This window comes from Coregonus clupeaformis, unplaced genomic scaffold, assembly GCF_020615455.1.
Source record: "Coregonus clupeaformis isolate EN_2021a unplaced genomic scaffold, ASM2061545v1 scaf1071, whole genome shotgun sequence".
Taxonomy (NCBI): Eukaryota; Metazoa; Chordata; class Actinopteri; order Salmoniformes; family Salmonidae; genus Coregonus; species Coregonus clupeaformis.
The window spans coordinates 101196-117661 of NW_025534525.1; the positions used below are offsets into that span (position 1 = coordinate 101196).

The window sequence follows — 16466 nt, forward strand, 5'->3', positions numbered from 1 at the left end:
GTAGTATTAGAAGTAATAAATAACAACAGGATTGCATACTCTTCAGATGCTTGAGTAGGGCCCTGGACACGATAACCTTCGTTCTCATCGTTGGGGTCTGGTTCGTCCGGTCTAAGCAGGTCCTCATCGTCTGATTCAGAGTCAATGGGGATACATGGAGTCCAACTTTCATCTGTTACAATAAATAACGCCTCTGTAACTGCATATTTGTTACTAGAGCCTGCCATATTTCAATATACTTTGCGTTTTTCCCTCCGAAATTCTAGTGTTGTTGCGTAACCGTGCGTAACGCAGCAAGTCAACTAATATGAGACAATGAGGTGCGCACTTGGATATTTCAACAACCGGTTGGTCGATTTTGACATGTGACCCCTCTATCGAAAGCTCTGGATCAGTATAATTAAATAAGCACAATGACAAACCACGGGGATTGCATCATATATCCAGAAGATGGCGACAAAACAGTGCCTGTTGTGATTGAACCAAACTACTGACTTCATCTTCAAACACATTGTTGGCCATGTAAAACGATGGAAACTCATTGAAATCGACTCGGAATGAGAGAGAGACACTAGAGTATCTTTTCCAAGTGGTTTTATTCGATCAGACACTTCTTTTGGTAACAGACACAACAAAGGTAAGACGCAGTTTGTTGGTGTGATTTAAAAAAATGGAAGTTTGTTATTGACGTTCTTTGATTAATAGTTTAGTGAGCGTTGGTCATAGAGGAACATGGCTATCACTGTTGGAATCTGTGAGGTAGCAGCTTTTGAATGGTGTATCGTTTGAATAGATAGGTTGAGAAAAATACGTTATCTGTCTACGAATATACGGGCATGCACGGTTTCAAAATACAGTACTGGTTTTGCTATATGAGTCAATATCACTATGAGGTGCCTTTGGTGTCCTCATCAGACTCACTCAGTCATCATGAAAACGTAGCAGAATAATGAAAGTCTGAGGTCTTATTATAAGTGGCCAAACATTTGCACACATATCAGTAGAATGATAAGTCTCTAAAAAGTGTTTCCTTCATTTTATTAAATTTTTTTCATTGGATGTACGTGATTTTGGCATGTCCCACACACTGCTCTGCTAACTACAGTGTGTGTAATAAGTGGTTAAATGATACTAAATCCACATTTTTTTTTACATGGTTTTACTGTCCACAATAAGTTATTTGATAAAACAAGTAATTTTGATCATGTATATTGTATTTTCATAATCATATTGAACATTTTGCATGTGTCCCTGAAATTGCTGTCCACCCTGTCATTATGGGGTAACTGCCCCTTTAAGAAACCCACTGATGTTTTCAGTGACATCACTCTGAGCATTTTGTCTTTCTTCAATGAAGGCTGAAGCAGTGTCTAGTTGCAGAGTAAGTATTTACACTTATGTTTCATAATTTTCATCATATTATGTGTGTAGTTGGATGTTGTCAAGCTTAACATGTCCACTCTGTCATAGTGAAATATCAATTGATAGAAAAACCTATCAGAACTTTGAAATATATTTGTAAAACAGTACACAGTCAGCTTGCTAACTGTAGTATGTTGCTAAGTGAAGGTCCACCATGTGCTCATTAAATGCTAACATTAGCAAAAATGTCCACCCTGTCATTGTCCACCCTGTCAGCAAGCCTTCCATGACAGGGTGGACATGGTTCATGACAGGAAGGACATGTGCATAGTTTAGGCCACATACTGATAATGTTACACATATTACAACAGCTATTACACACATTTTATAACAGTACATGCTATACATAGTAAGAATGGACAATATGGACAATTTTTTTGGCGATATCGGTATCAGCAAACCTAGTTTGATAATGCAAGCCTAGTTTACCGGGACTGCCAATTAAAGTGTGTAAGGGAACATTTTGAATCGTCTTTTTCAAGGAATGAGATCAAAAGGAGCTGAGATAGCAAGGAGATATCGGGAACGTCGTGATGCTGACCCAGACAGAAGAAGAAAGTACCTTGAGAAAGAAAGGGTCAAATGGAAAAAAGACAGAGAGACTGGAAAGAAGAAGGGTGTCAATGAGCTCAGTGAGAGAGAGAAGAGGCCAAAAAGAAAGAAATGGAGAGAGGCAAAAAGTCAAGCCAGAGCCAGAAACAGGGCCAGTGCTTTGCTACAGTCAGAGACACCACCCAACTCCCCTGCTGAAACTCCTGAAAATCAGCATGAGCCAGGGCCCTCCAGGTTAGATCATTGGAAGTTTAGCTGATGAGACTTATTAGAAAGTTTAGATTTATTTGAAGGACAATTATCAACTGTTTATGTCCCCATAAAATGACATATTGATAACTAACTTGCTAAAAAAAATCCTTACAAATATTTTGTGTTTCAGGCAACGGCGTCAAGGGGAAAGCATTCGAAGGAGTTCGAAGAGAAAACGGAAAAAACAGATCGAAATATTAGTGGCACAGCTCACAAAAGAGAAAAGTAAAACTGAGAAATATAAGAAGAGGTACTATCGGGCCAAGAAAGAAAGTGCGTCCAAATCACCACGTACAAAAGTCAATGCTTTGTTGGCACATCAAAAAGTGAATTCACCCATCAAAAGAGCTCTTCTTTTCCATACATCCCTGATTGAAGATATTAGAAGAAAATATGAACATGCAAAAACAAACCGAGAGAAGCAGCTGATAGCAAAAGTGGTCAGTGGAAACATTCTTAAGAAGTATAAGCTCCAAAAGCATGCCCAGGCTGCTTTTGGCTACTCTAAGAAGAGAGCAAAGTATCCTGTGGATCTGACCTACCGTGGGAGGAGGTGCTTCAGTCGAAATGAGATTAGGAAGAACGTTACATAATTTTTTCTTCGAGATGATGTTAGTCGAATGACAACTGGCCGCAAACAAACAGTCACACGGCTAAAGAAAAAAATGCAAAAGAGGTTGCTTACTGATACAATGAAGAACTTGCATAGGAGGTTTCTCTCTGAGCACATTGGCCAAATGTCATACACCTCCTTTTGCCGTCTCAGACCCTTTTGGGTGGTAACCCCTTCTTCCTCTGACCGTGACACATGTCTCTGCAAAAAACATGAGAACTTGCAATTCATTGCCAATGCCTTGCAGAGCCAAGGGTTACTGTCCTCAAGAAATATTGAGGAAATGTCTGAAGCAACCATGTGTGACCCGAAAGCCAAGGTCTGTGCTTATGGTGAGTGCAGTGAATGCCTCCTAACTTGTCACCCGATGCTGAAAACCCCTGGGGAAGAGAACATTCGTTTATCTCAGTGGATGACAGAGAAGATCAAGAAGGATGAGAAGGTGTCAACAATAACAGTGAAAAGGGAGATAACAACAACAGAGCATGAGCTTAACACAGATTTCCAGGAGAGGCTTCTCCATTTTAGGAGCCATGTCTTCAACATTAAATGGCAGTTTGATGCCTACAGGGAGCTCAGGAGGAGTCTGAAGCACAATGAGTCCCTCTTGCATATAGATTTTAGCGAAAATTACTCATGTAAGTACAGCGAAGAAATACAATCTGTGCATTTTGGAGGCTCACACAAGCAGGCCAGTCTGCACACTGGAGTGCTCTACACCACTGGTGAACAAGCGCCACACACCTTCTGCTCCATATCACCCTCCAGAAGACACGACCCTGTGGCCATCTGGGCCCACCTTGATCCAGTTCTGAAGGTAGTGAGAGAACGACACCCTCAAGTCAGCACACTTGATTTTTTCAGCGATGGGCCTGCAACGCAGTATCGACAAAAGGGAAATTTCTTCTACCTCTCAACGGAACCCTACAAGTATGGCTTCAAAGAAATAACGTGGAATTTCTTTGAGGCTAATCATGGGAAGGGGGCACCAGACAGTGTGGGTGGGGCCCTCAAGAGGTCAGCAGACCGGATTGTAGCCCATGGAGGAGACATTCCTGATGCCCAGAGCTTGTATAACAAGCTGAAAAGCCTGGACACATCTGTCGAGCTGTTCTTCATCCCAGAGAGGGATATTGAATCAAAGCCTGAGGTACCTGCAATAGCTGCCATAAAAGGCACTATGAGAATCCACCAAGCTATCAGTCTGACACCCGGCCAAATGAAATACAGAGACATTTCATGTCTGTGTAAAAGGGAGGAAGGTGTTTTGGACTGCCCCTGCTTTAACCTTCAAGAGGTCACTCTAGCTAATGTTCCTGTTTCATCTGACAAGTCCCCAGCATGTGGAAAGACACCAGATAATCCTAGGAGACCAGAAATGATTGAGGTAAAGCACATTGGAGAGTGGTGCGTCGTTAATTATGACAATGAAGCATACCCAGGTATCATCATGGATGCAGAAGGGCACAGTGTGAAAGTTAAGTGTATGCAACGCCATGGCATAAACAAGTTCAAATGGCCAAGTCTTCGGGACGACATCTGTTGGTACCATGACTGGCAGGTACTTTGCCTAATACCAGAACCACAGGCTCTGAACAAGCGCTCTGTACAGATTGAAGTGTCTGCATGGAAGTATGTGGAACAGCAACTGCAGAACTGAGCCATGTCTCTGCAGAAAGGGAGAGACTGTTTGGAGATGCGTCCAAGTGATCTTTCTGTAATATTCTGTTTTTTCAAATCAACTGTTCTCCACTTAAAAAACATTTTTATTCTTGTTCTACAGTTGAATGTTTGACTTTCACTGTGCAGAATGATGTACAGAGTTTAACGCTAGAAGGCCACATTAATGTCTCATTTTGGGCATCTTTATTCAGTGGCTGCATGCAGGTAGAGTGGATCAAAAACAGTCTGTTCAACTTGTAATTTCCCTCTACATGGGAAAAGGCATTTTTACATCATTTTCTTGCATTGTTCCTTGCATTTATGAGGCCATTCAATGACATTTCACAACGTGTCCACCCTGTCATGCCCAGGGTCCACCCTGTCATGTCACTGTCCACCCTGTTATTTTCATGTTCTATGAAAATAAACAAATTATTTTCACAAGTTAGCAAAATCTTTTGTGTGATTCCTTTATAAACAAATGAGGGCCAAATAGTATTGTTTGAAAGTTTGACCAGATATCTTTTTTGTTAGATTTTATTTAGAAAAGAAAGTGCAACTCTCGCAGATTTTATAGAGAAACAAATAGTTTGCCATAATTTCATTATTATCCAAATACTTTTCCCATAAACTAAAATATATTGTTGAGAAAGTGACTAAATAGTTTTCTGAAAATGTACGTTTTATAATCACTATGTAATTACAATGTATTTATTCTGCTTTGAAATTGTCCATGACAGGGTGGACATATTTTGCTGTTTGCATGTAAATTGTCTGCTTGCAGTTAATTTATAAAAAGTGTGGGAGCTTGACCAATATGCATTTCTAACAGCATAACATATACTTAATACAATGAATATGAAGTTCAATGGAAAATCTCAGCTTTTTTGGGGGGAAATGGGGAAGTCTCAAAGGCACCTTATGGTGATATTGACCCATATGCTTATATATTTGCTTGGAGTCGGAATATTATTTCATTTGGGCAACAACAGTTTAGCTAGATTCACGGTTGAGACGCTTCTCGTTCCAGTAGTGTATAACATTCAGGTATTCACACATGTTGAAAAACCGTACTATGCCATTGTTTGAGATTGCGGGAGGAGTACCCCGGATATGGGGAACCTCGCGATGAAGAGGTTTTAAAGAAGGATGTTTAAGCCTTGAGACAAATGAGAAGTGGATTGTGTATTTGTGCCATTCAGAGGGTGAATGGGGGGAGACAAAATATTTAAGTGCCTTTGAACGGGGTATGGTAGTAGGTGCCAGGCGCACCGGTTTGTGTCAAGAACTGCAACGCTGCTGGGTTTTTCCAGCTCAGCAGTTTCCCACGTGTACCAAGAATGGTCCACCACCCAAACAGTGGCGGTTGGTGCCGTTTAAGATGAGGGAGGACAAAAAACTAAATCATGAGCATGGCCTTATTTCTATTACACCACATTGGATGACTGTCATTCATATTCCATTCACCCAGTTCAATGTAACAGCAATAGGTTTATGCTACTACATGATACTTTTCCCTGTACCCATCATGAGGTTACTACAACCTAGTCTATGAATGAAAGTTTAGAATGTAGGTGCACACAGGTGGAGAGAAACATTTGAGGTGACAGACAGTGAAACATGGTCACACAGTGACACATTCAATACCACCTTCCACACTGTTGCCTGTATCTAGCTGACATAGTGTGTAATCGTTAGTTCAACAGTTGCAAACGAGAGTTTCTATTGGACAAATTCAGGTACGTTTATCCCGGTTTAGTTCCGTTTTAGAAACGTTTTTCAACAGAATCGGCGGAATGAATACACCCCTGATCACGCGTAAACACAGTTCACTTTCATAACAGCCACGTTGTATTTCTTCTCGCATCTATGCGCTCTCCTCCTCTCACCTTTTCCCTTCTGGACTTCAATGCAAACCACATCAGCTGTATGTGACAAGGCGAAAAAACCTTTCCAAGCCAAACCATATCATAACTGCTACACACAGCCTACATCGTTGTCACCATATTAGCTAAAGTAAAGTCATAGTCAACATAGATAATAGAACTAACTAACTTGACTGGGTTAAACAACGTTTTGCTAATTAGATTTCATAAATAGTTTTGTTGCAAGTTGAAAGAGTCAGAATTCATGAAAAACGCTGTATACAACATGGATAGTGTTAGGATATAAAAATGGATTTTATCAAACAAAACTATGATACATTTTATCTCTGGGACCCTCAGGATGACAAATCAAAGCAAGATTACTGAATGTCAGTACATTATTTACCGTCTATATATGGAAATGCATGTTTAAAATGTTTAGCAATCGATTGGTGGAAAGAACAGGTGACTAAGTCGACCAAGATTTGTATTAGTCGGGGACAGCCCTATTGGGAACAGGTACCAGTCAATCTTCATTTCAACTAACAGAACTCTGCTGGTTGTCCTGGTAACAGATACCAGTGGGCAGATCTATTTTATTTGTTCAAACTAAACTACAGCACTTACTTTGATGAGTCAAATCTGCTCCTTTCTTCTCTTCTCCTCCTCTCACAGTTCCACTCAGCCCCGTTGTTTTCCTGCAGTCCACCAGCCGCACAGACAACCTCTTCAGACCCAGCAGTAAGGTGCTACTGGGAGAGGTACGACACGGGGACTCTGGGAGGGAGGAAGGGCTAGCGTTGTCCTGGTAACCATATAGAGGGGACACAGACACATATCATTATGGATGCTGATGTCACTGTTGTCATGAAGTGCTTTACAGAAACCCAGCCCAGACCCCGATAGAGCAAGCTGTATGCTAGACCAGACCAAGATGTACCATCTGGTGTTCTGATCTGAAGAGACTCTTCTCTGCCTCGTCAGCATCAGGATGTTGATGAAGCTCTCCAGAGGATCCATGATAGTCATGTCTCCCTCCTGTGTGAACGAGAACATCAAACAGATGGTAAACGTATTATCTTCTATTGCAATCATAGGGTCTTACAAGAGGCATTAATATATCTAAACAGGGCCTAAAACGGTCACTTTCATCATGATTTTATAAAATATTGTTTGTGATGCAAATGTGAAAAGGTAGTTCCACAAATTGGGTGCCTTTTGCGTCCATTTGATATTTTAAGTAGAAATTAAGCACCAATATTGAATTGTAAAAGCCTGTTATATTAGATGAGGTGCACTTTAATGTAGACCACATAGAGAATTAATTCAAGCTAATTTAAAAGTCTGACAAATATATGTACCAATTGCAGATTGAACCTTTAACAATTTATACAGTACTGAACAACATATTGAAGTATATAACTTCAGTAGAATGCCCCTTAAAAACCACACATTAGTTCAAGAACTGCATAGTTTGTGCCCCTGTTTTTAAGACAGTACTCACTGGTGTTAATCTGATATTCTGTCTCCTCCTCCTGCTCTTTCACGCCAAAAATGTCTTCCTTCTTCACCTTTACTGAGATAGCATCCTCTTCCTCTCTAAAAGGTTCTTCCTCTTTTTTCACTTTAACATCCTCCTCTTCTTCTTTCAATACACCAGCGTCCTCTTCCTCCTTTATCATTCTGAAAGCTTCTACCTCCTCCTCTTCCACTGTGACAGCCTCTATCCCCTCTTCCTCTTTCACTCCAAACGGATCTTTCTCTCCTTTCACTGTAACATCCTCCTCTTCTTGTTTCACGGCAATGTTCAGCCCCAAAGCTTCTTTCTCCATACACCAGACCTCCTCTTCTTTAGCAACGGAGGAGTAGTTTAGTGAGATCATGGTCAGGGATGTAAGCTAGTTAGCTAGCTAGTTAGCATTAGCGACTAGCCTAATGCTAGGCTCAGTATCAATCTTTAACACGTTTGCAAATTAGGTTAAAGTTACCAAGTAGATAATGTTACGTCAAAAGAAATGTGTTTAAAACACTGAGATTAGCTAATGTACATAAACATGGTCAAAGCCTCAATATTTCGGTTTTATGTTGGCTAGCAAGCTACCGAGGTGGTTGAAAGAGTAGCCGTGTGGTTGTTGTTGAAGAAGAGTCCCGTCCAGTCCATCACACGTCACGCTAGAATCATCACCTGAAAGACGCACATCGCCATCTGCTGACTGGAGTGGGTAACGCAGTTTGGAAATAATATTTACTACATTGTTCGTATTGGCAAAGAATGTCGTAATAATTTAACAGTAAGCTGATATATTTTCTCCTACGTCTTACAAATAAGACTTTCCTGTACACAGACGTAAAGCTTAATATGAATATTTAGATTTAGGTTCCTGTCTCGCCATTGGGATTCTCTGCCTCTGACCCTATTACGGGGCTGTTTCCCTGGCTTACTGGTGCTTTCCATGCCGTCCCTAGGAGGGGTGCATCACTTGAGTGGGTTGAGTCACTGACGATATCTTCCTGTCCGGTTTGTTGCTCCCTCGGGCTCGTGCAGTGGAGGAGATCTTCGTGGGCTATACTCAGCCTTGTCTCAGGGTAGTAGGTTGGTGGTCTGTTGATATCCCTCTGGTGGTGTGGGGGCTGTGCTGGCAAAGTGGGGTATATGCTGGTGGCCCTGTTGGGGTATCATCGGATGGGGCCACAGTGTCTCCCGACCCCTCCTGTCTCAGCCTACAGTATCTATGCTCCAATAGTCTATGTGCTGGGGGGCTAGGGCAGTCTGTTATATCTGGTGTTATTCTCTTGTCTTATCCGGTGTCCTGTGTGAATGTAAGTATGCTCCCTCTAATTCTCTCTCTCCCTCCCATCCCGGAGGACCTGAGCCCTAGGACCATGCCTCAGGACTACCTGTCCCGATGACTCCTTGCTGTCCCCAGTCCACCTGGTCGTGCTGCTGCTCCAGTTTCCACTCTTCTGCCTGCGGCTATGGAACCCTGACCTGTTCACCGGACGTGCTACCTTGTCCCAGACCTGCTGTTTTCAACTCTCTCTCTCTACCGCACCTGCTATTTCAACCTCTAAATGCCCGGCTATGAAAAGCCAAGTGATGTTTACTCCTGATGTACTGACCTGTTGCAACCTCTACAACCACTGAGATTATTATTTGACCCTGCTGGTCATTTATGAATGTTTGAAAATCTTGGAGAAAAATCTGGCCTTAATGGCCATGTACTGTTACACCCCTCAGAGCCTGGTTCCTCTCTAAGTTTCTTCCTAGGTTTCTGCCTTTCTAGGGAGTTTTTCCTAGCCACCATGCTTCTACATCTGCATTGCTTGCTGTTTGGGGTTTTAGGCTGGGTTTCTGTATAGCACTTTGTGACATCTGCTGATATAAAAAGGGCTTCATAAATAAAATTTGATTGATTGAATTTGATTAATAAATACTTATATGAATAGGTAATGTGTTAATACACATTTGCTCTGTTCATTTTTCACATTCGTTTTTATCTAGATGTGACCATAATATTCCCTTAAAGCCACGCTCTATAAGATACAAATCATCCTGTAAACAATAGAGCAAATGCATCACATGCAAATAGCACTTGATTATCTGTAGTGATATACACTGAGTATACAAAACATTAAGAACACCTTCTCCTTCCATTACAGACTGACTAGGTGAATCCAGGTGAAAGCTATGATCCAACTATTGGTGTCACTTGTTAAATCCACTTCAATCAGTGTAGATGAAGGGGAGGAGACCGGTTAACCTCTCCATCACTAGGCACCTGGCTAAAGTGCCTGCCTCGAAAATGCACGCCCAAATTGAATAGAGTGCATCTCCAAAACGACAAGGGCTATCAACATAATATTGGTAGCAAAAGAAAGGTAACACGTGGGAGATGTATCTTGAAGTGTAAATAATTAATGTGGGTATTACTGTGACAGAGTACATGAAGCTAGAACACAGCATCAATTGGGAGGTTTTGATTCCGCCTGAAAGTAACTTCAGGTTCTATAGGGAATAATGTATTGGACTTATGCAGCTGCAGCCCCTAAACACTATGGGACCATATATCAGCCCAATATCTGATGAGTACTTATGTGAAGTTTGATGCCAATAAAAGTAAAGTAAACCAAAGTTGTAGGGGTTTTAGTTGAAGTATGTTTAGGCGGATTACCAAATGGAGACATTTGGGTAGATTTGGGCACCATCAGTGCCACTTGACTTTTATCAGGAACCAGACAGCAAAAGGCATTTCATTTCACTAACATATCACTCACTATATGTGTACATTCCATCCAAATACAACTGTTTTGATGTTGTTTCCCATGTTCTCCCAGACCTCTATACGTGTTCCCATTCAAATAAACCATGCAATGGGAAAGTTTGACTCCAAACTGAGCAGATTTATTAGAAACTATAAACAACAAATTTAAAAAACAAAAAATTACACACATCCCAAAACTATAAACAATGATATGGTGTCCTTGGGTGGGTTGTCACACAAAATGTAGACCCCTTTTTACCCTAAAACTTGCTGTCGTGCCAATCCTTGAAACAGTTACGCTTTGATGTAAGGCATAAAGGGACTTGGCACTTCCTGCAGTACACAGGGGTTTTCACTTTGGGGACGCCAGCATCCAGACATCTCCTACAGTTCTTCCTGCCTTTGCTGGCATCATCACCATAGTATTCTGGCATGCAGGATGTTGGTGGTGGTCGTGGTGAAGGTTGTGGTTCAGACTGTTTAGCAAAGCTCACCATTTCTGTGAGTAGCTTTTCCCTGAACTTCTTCTGTGTGTACGGCTTAGTTGAGTTGTTCTTATGGAGTTCTTTGTGAAGTAGGAAACTATTTACAACAGCAATATCAACAAAATGAAAAAGAAAAGTCTTATACCATTTCATCGTCTTGTGGTGAACACTGCAGTATCCAATCAATGCGTCGGATAAATCCACTCCACCCATGCTCCGGTTGTAGTCGGCTACCGCATCTGGGACGGGCACAGTTTTAGTCTGCCATACACCACCCTCTTTTACCTTCCTTTTGACAGTTTGTCCACTAAATGCTTCATGTACAGTAGAGCACATGGTTACCTCACGTGTGTCCATCCATTTTACAAATAATACATTTCCTTTGCGTATCCAACGCAAATCTCCCCTTTCTGCTTTTTTTGGCAGGTTGTTCCTTTTGGTTTGTGGGAAACCAATCCTGTTCGTTCTAATCGTCCCACAGGCACCAGTGTTTCTTCTACGTAGCTCCTCAAAAAGGGCAGGGCTAGAATAGAAATTGTCTACAAAAAGTGTATAGCCCCCACCGAGTAGAGGGAATGGCATCAAGTCCATAACTGAAGTGTAGCTTAGTCCCTGGCCTGGTGTGAACACACTCTTGCCTTCATAAACAACAAAATTCCACGTATAAGCAGTGTGAGAGTCAGCCAGTACAAATAATTTATACCCCCACTTAGTGGGCTTTGCTTTCATATATTGCCGCGTACTTATTCTCGCCTCGGATGCCACCATCCTTTCGTCTATGGAGATGTTTTGGTACGGCTGGAAATGTGATTTGCAGGCATTGGTAAGCTCAGTGTACAGGGGCTTGATCTTGAAAAGTCTATCGTATTCTGCAGTGCCTTTTTTAGTGTTGTTGGCTTCATCGTCTTCCGGTTTGCTCAAGTGCAGTGACCACATGATTGCTTCAAAACGGTCTCGTGTCATAGTGTCTCCAGGGAAGCGGAAATTATATGGCCATTCCTTCCTCCAGTAGGTGCCCCTCTCGTGTACAGAGACAAGCCCTGAGTATAGCAGAATTGCCAGGAAAATGTAAAAATCTCTCATCGTTAGTGGTATCCAAGCGAATTTCAGTCCGGACTGCAGTCTTTTGGCAGCATTTGCATTAGTGTTGCAAATTATTGTGCGGACAACTGAAGTGGTAAAAAACAGTTGAAAGAGTGAAAGGGGAGACCATGACGCAGTGGTGTCGATTGTGGGGCCTGGGACTCTGGTGGGCATAAATCGGATTGGGTCTGGTCGTTCATCATTCTCTTCTCTATTATGCCACCTATCTTCTTCTTCCTCTTCTTCCTCACCGACTCTTGGAGTGGCAGGCCTACCTCCACCACGCTGACTTGGATACGCTGACTTTGAGAAAGCGTTTCCTTTTCTTTTGGGTTGAGGGCTCTTTACAGGGGACTCGGTGTCCGATGAAGACCGTGGCCGAGGGAGGGGAGCAGAAGTGCGTTGTCTAGACAAGCGGCCAGGCTGAGGAAGAGGAGGCTCTGCCTGAGGAAGGGGAAGCTGTGGCTGAGGAGGCAGATGCTCTGGCTGTGGCTCATCACCCCTATAATCATCTTCACTGTACAAACAAGACAAAAGAGAAAAGAAAATCATGACTAACACACACTTGTATTCATTCATTGACAAATCTGACTCAAAACAGTCAGATATATCAAATAAATAGTTACAACTATGAGAATGTTGACTAAAGTGATAATTCAGTGACAAGAAATAATACACATAGCATTCTATTGTAAGTAAACTTGCGCGTGGGCCTCTAAGCTAGCGCTAACTTACGTTGAGCTTCAGTTACTCAAATAGATATTTAAGAATGTATGTTTTGTACTCATACAATAAATTAGTAATAGTAGTATTAGAAGTAATAAATAACAACGGGATTGCATACTCTTCTGATGCTTGAGTAGGGCCCTGGACACGATAACCTTCGTTCTCGTCGTTGGGGTCTGGTTCGTCCGGTCTAAGCAGGTCCTCATCGTCTGATTCAGAGTCAATGGGGATACATGGAGTCCAACTTTCATCTGTTACAATAAATAACGCCTCTGTAACTGCATATTTGTTACTAGAGCCTGCCATATTTCAATAAACTTTGCGTTTTTCCCTCCGAAATTCTAGTGTTGTTGTGCGCTCTGCGTAACCGTGCGTAACGCAGCAAGTCAACTAATATGAGACAATGAGGTGCGCACTTGGATATTTCAACAACCGGTTGGTCGATTTTGACATGTGACCCCTCTATCGAAAGCTCTGGATCAGTATAATTAAATAAGCACAATGACAAACCACGGGGATTGCATCATATATCCAGAAGATGGCGACAAAACAGTGCCTGTTGTGATTGAACCAAACTACTGACTTCATCTTCAAACACATTGTTGGCCATGTAAAATGATGGAAACTCATTGAAATCGACTCGGAATGAGAGAGAGACACTATAGTATCTTTTCCAAGTGGTTTTATTCGATCAGACACTACTTTTGGTAACAGACACAACAAAGGTAAGACGCAGTTTGTTGGTGTGATTTTAAAAAATGGAAGTTTGTTATTGACGTTCTTTGATTAATAGTTTAGTGAGCGTTGGTCATAGAGGAACATGGCTATCACTGTTGGAATCTGTGAGGTAGCAGCTTTTGAATGGTGTATCGTTTGAATAGATAGGTTGAGAAAAATACATTATCTGTCTACGAATATACGGGCATGCACGGTTTCAAAATAGAGTACTGGTTTTGCTATATGCTTATATATTTGCTTGGAGTCGGAATATTATTTCATTTGGGCAACAACAGTTTAGCTAGATTCACGGTTGAGACGCTTCTCGTTCCAGTAGTGTATGACATTCAGGTATTCACACATGTTTAAAAACCGTACTATGCCATTGTTTGAGATTGCGGGAGGAGTACCCCGGATATGGGGAACCTCGTGATGAAGAGGTTTTAAAGAAGGATGTTTAAGCCTTGAGACAAATGAGAAGTGGATAGTGTATTTGTGCCATTCAGAGGGTGAATGGGGGAGACAAAATATTTAAGTGCCTTTGAACAGGGTATGGTAGTAGGTGCCAGGCGCACCAGTTTGTGTCAAGAACTGCAACGCTGCTGGGTTTTTCCAGCTCAGCAGTTTCTCATGTGTACCAAGAATGGTCCACCACCCAAACAGTGGCGGTTGGTGCCGTTTAAGATGAGGGAGGACAAAAAACTAAATCATGAGCATGGCCTTATTTATATTACACCACATTGGATGACTGTCATTCATATTCCATTCACCCTGTTCAATGTAACAGCTATAGGTTTATGCTACTACATGATACTTTTCCCTATACCCATCATGAGGTTGCTACAACCTAGCCTATGAATGAAAGTTTAGAATGTAGGTGCACACAGGTGGAGAGAAACATTTGAGGTGACAGACAGTGAAACATGGTCACACAGTGACACATTCAATACCACCTTCCACACTGTTGCCTGTATCTAGCTGACATAGTGTGTAATCGTTAGTTCAACAGTTGCAAACGAGAGTTTCTATTGGACAAATTCAGGTACGTTTATCCCGGTTTAGTTCCGTTTTAGAAACGTTTTTCAACAGAATCGGCGGAATGAATACACCCCTGATCACGCGTAAACACAGTTCACGTTCATAACAGCCACGTTATATTTCTTCTTGCATCTATGCGCTCTCCCCCTCTCACCTTTTCCCTTCTGGACTTCAATGCAAACCACATCAGCTGTATGTGACAAGGCAAAAAAACCTTTCCAAGCCAAACCATATCATAACTGCTACACACAGCCTACATCGTTGTCACCATATTAGCTAAAGTAAAGTCATAGTCAACATAGATAATAGAACTAACTAACTTGACTGGGTTAAACAATGTTTTGCTAATTAGATTTCATAAATAGTTTTGTTGCAAGTTGAAAGAGTCAGAATTCATGAAAAACGCTGTATACAACATGGATCGTGTTAGGATATAAAAATGGATTTTATCAAACAAAACTATGATATATTTTATCTCTGGGACCCTCAGGATGACAAATCAAAGCAAGATTACTGAATGTCAGTACATTATTTACCGTCTATATATTGAAATGCATGTTTAAAATGTTTAGCAATCGATTGGTGGAAAGAACAGGTGACTAAGTCGACCAAGATTTGTATTAGTCGGGGACAGCCCTATTGGGAACAGGTACCAGTCAATCTTCATTTCAACTAACAGAACTCTGCTGGTTGTCCTGGTAACAGATACCAGTGGGCAGATCTATTTTATTTGTTCAAACTAAACTACAGCACTTACTTTGACGAGTCAAATCTGCTCCTTTCTTCTCTTTTCCTCCTCTCACAGTTCCACTCAGCCCCGTTGTTTTCCTGCAGTCCACCAGCCGCACAGACAACCTCTTCAGACCCAGCAGTAAGGTGCTACTGGGAGAGGTACGACACAGGGACTCTGGGAGGGAGGAAGGGCTAGCGTTGTCCTGGTAACCATATAGAGGGGACACAGACACATATCATTATGGATGCTGATGTCACTGTTGTCATGAAGTGCTTTACAGAAACCCAGCCCAGACCCCGATAGAGCAAGCTGTATGCTAGACCAGACCAAGCTGTACCATCTGGTGTTCTGATCTGGAGAGACTCTTCTCTGCCTCGTCAGCATCAGGATGTTGTTGAGGCTCCCCAGAGGATCCATGATAGTCATGTCTCCCTCCTGTGTGAACGAGAACATCAAACAGATGGTAAACATATTATCTTCTATTGCAATCATAGGGTCTTACAAGAGGCATTAATATATCTAAACAGGGCCTAAAACGGTCACTTTCATCATGATTTTATAAAATATTGTTTATGATGCAAATGTGAAAAAGGTAGTTCCACGAATTGGGTGCCTTTTGCGTCCATTTGATATTTTAAGTAGAAATTAAGCACCAATATTGAATTGTAAAAGCCTGTTATATTAGATGAGGTGCACTTTAATGTAGACCACATGGAGAATTCATTCAAGCTAATTTAAAAGTCTGAAAAATATATGTACCAATTGCAGATTGAACCTTTAACAATTTATACAGTACTGAACAACATATTGAAGTATATAACTTCAGTAGAATGCCCCTTAAAAACCACACATTAGTTCAAGAACTGCATAGTTTGTGCCCCTGTTTTTAAGACAGTACTCACTGGTGTTAATCTGATATTCTGTCTCCTCCTCCTGCTCTTTCACGCCAAAAATGTCTTCCTTTTTCACCTTTACTGAGATAGCATCCTCTTCCTCTCTAAAAGGTTCTTCCTCTTTTTTCACTGTAACATCCTCCTCTTCTTTCAGTGTAATATC

General features: G+C 41.5%; 2 protein-coding genes across 4 annotated transcripts in view; both read right to left on the reverse strand.

Moving 5' to 3' along the window:
• The window catches only part of LOC121563182 (zinc finger protein 883-like), a 28114-nt gene extending 19583 nt beyond the window's left edge, over positions 1-8531 (reverse strand). The window contains exons 1-4 of one of the 3 annotated variants that reach the window (XM_045217478.1): positions 7871-8531; positions 7307-7404; positions 6994-7171; positions 40-172 (exon numbers count right to left, since the gene is read on the reverse strand). In XM_045217478.1, the coding sequence (XP_045073413.1) occupies positions 40-172; positions 6994-7171; positions 7307-7404; positions 7871-8249 (788 nt within the window). In that variant the 5' untranslated portion in view covers positions 8250-8531. Of the gene's footprint in view, positions 1-39; positions 173-6818; positions 7172-7306; positions 7405-7870 lie in introns of those variants that run through there. The other 2 variants (XM_045217479.1, XM_045217480.1) reach the window with 2 other exon arrangements.
• A 2236-nt stretch (positions 8532-10767) lies between these two features.
• LOC121563181 (piggyBac transposable element-derived protein 4) lies at positions 10768-16466 on the reverse strand. The gene is made up of 5 exons (XM_041875170.2): positions 16313-16466; positions 15748-15845; positions 15435-15612; positions 13041-13173; positions 10768-12713 (listed from the first exon to the last, which is right to left on the reverse strand). The coding sequence occupies exons 2-5, from the start codon at positions 15748-15750 to the stop codon at positions 10889-10891; spliced, it is 2139 nt and encodes a 712-aa protein (XP_041731104.2). The 5' UTR covers positions 15751-15845; positions 16313-16466; the 3' UTR covers positions 10768-10888.

What these genes read in the sequence shown, in the direction of transcription:
- LOC121563181 (XM_041875170.2), bottom strand. An exon ending in AGCAGATTTGACTCGTCAAA is followed by an intron (nt 13,174 to 15,434) that starts GTAAGTGCTGTA and finishes TTATTGTAACAG; the next exon opens with ATGAAAGTTGGACTCCATGT. An exon ending in CCTACTCAAGCATCAGAAGA is followed by an intron (nt 12,714 to 13,040) that starts GTATGCAATCCC and finishes TTGTTTGTACAG; the next exon opens with TGAAGATGATTATAGGGGTG.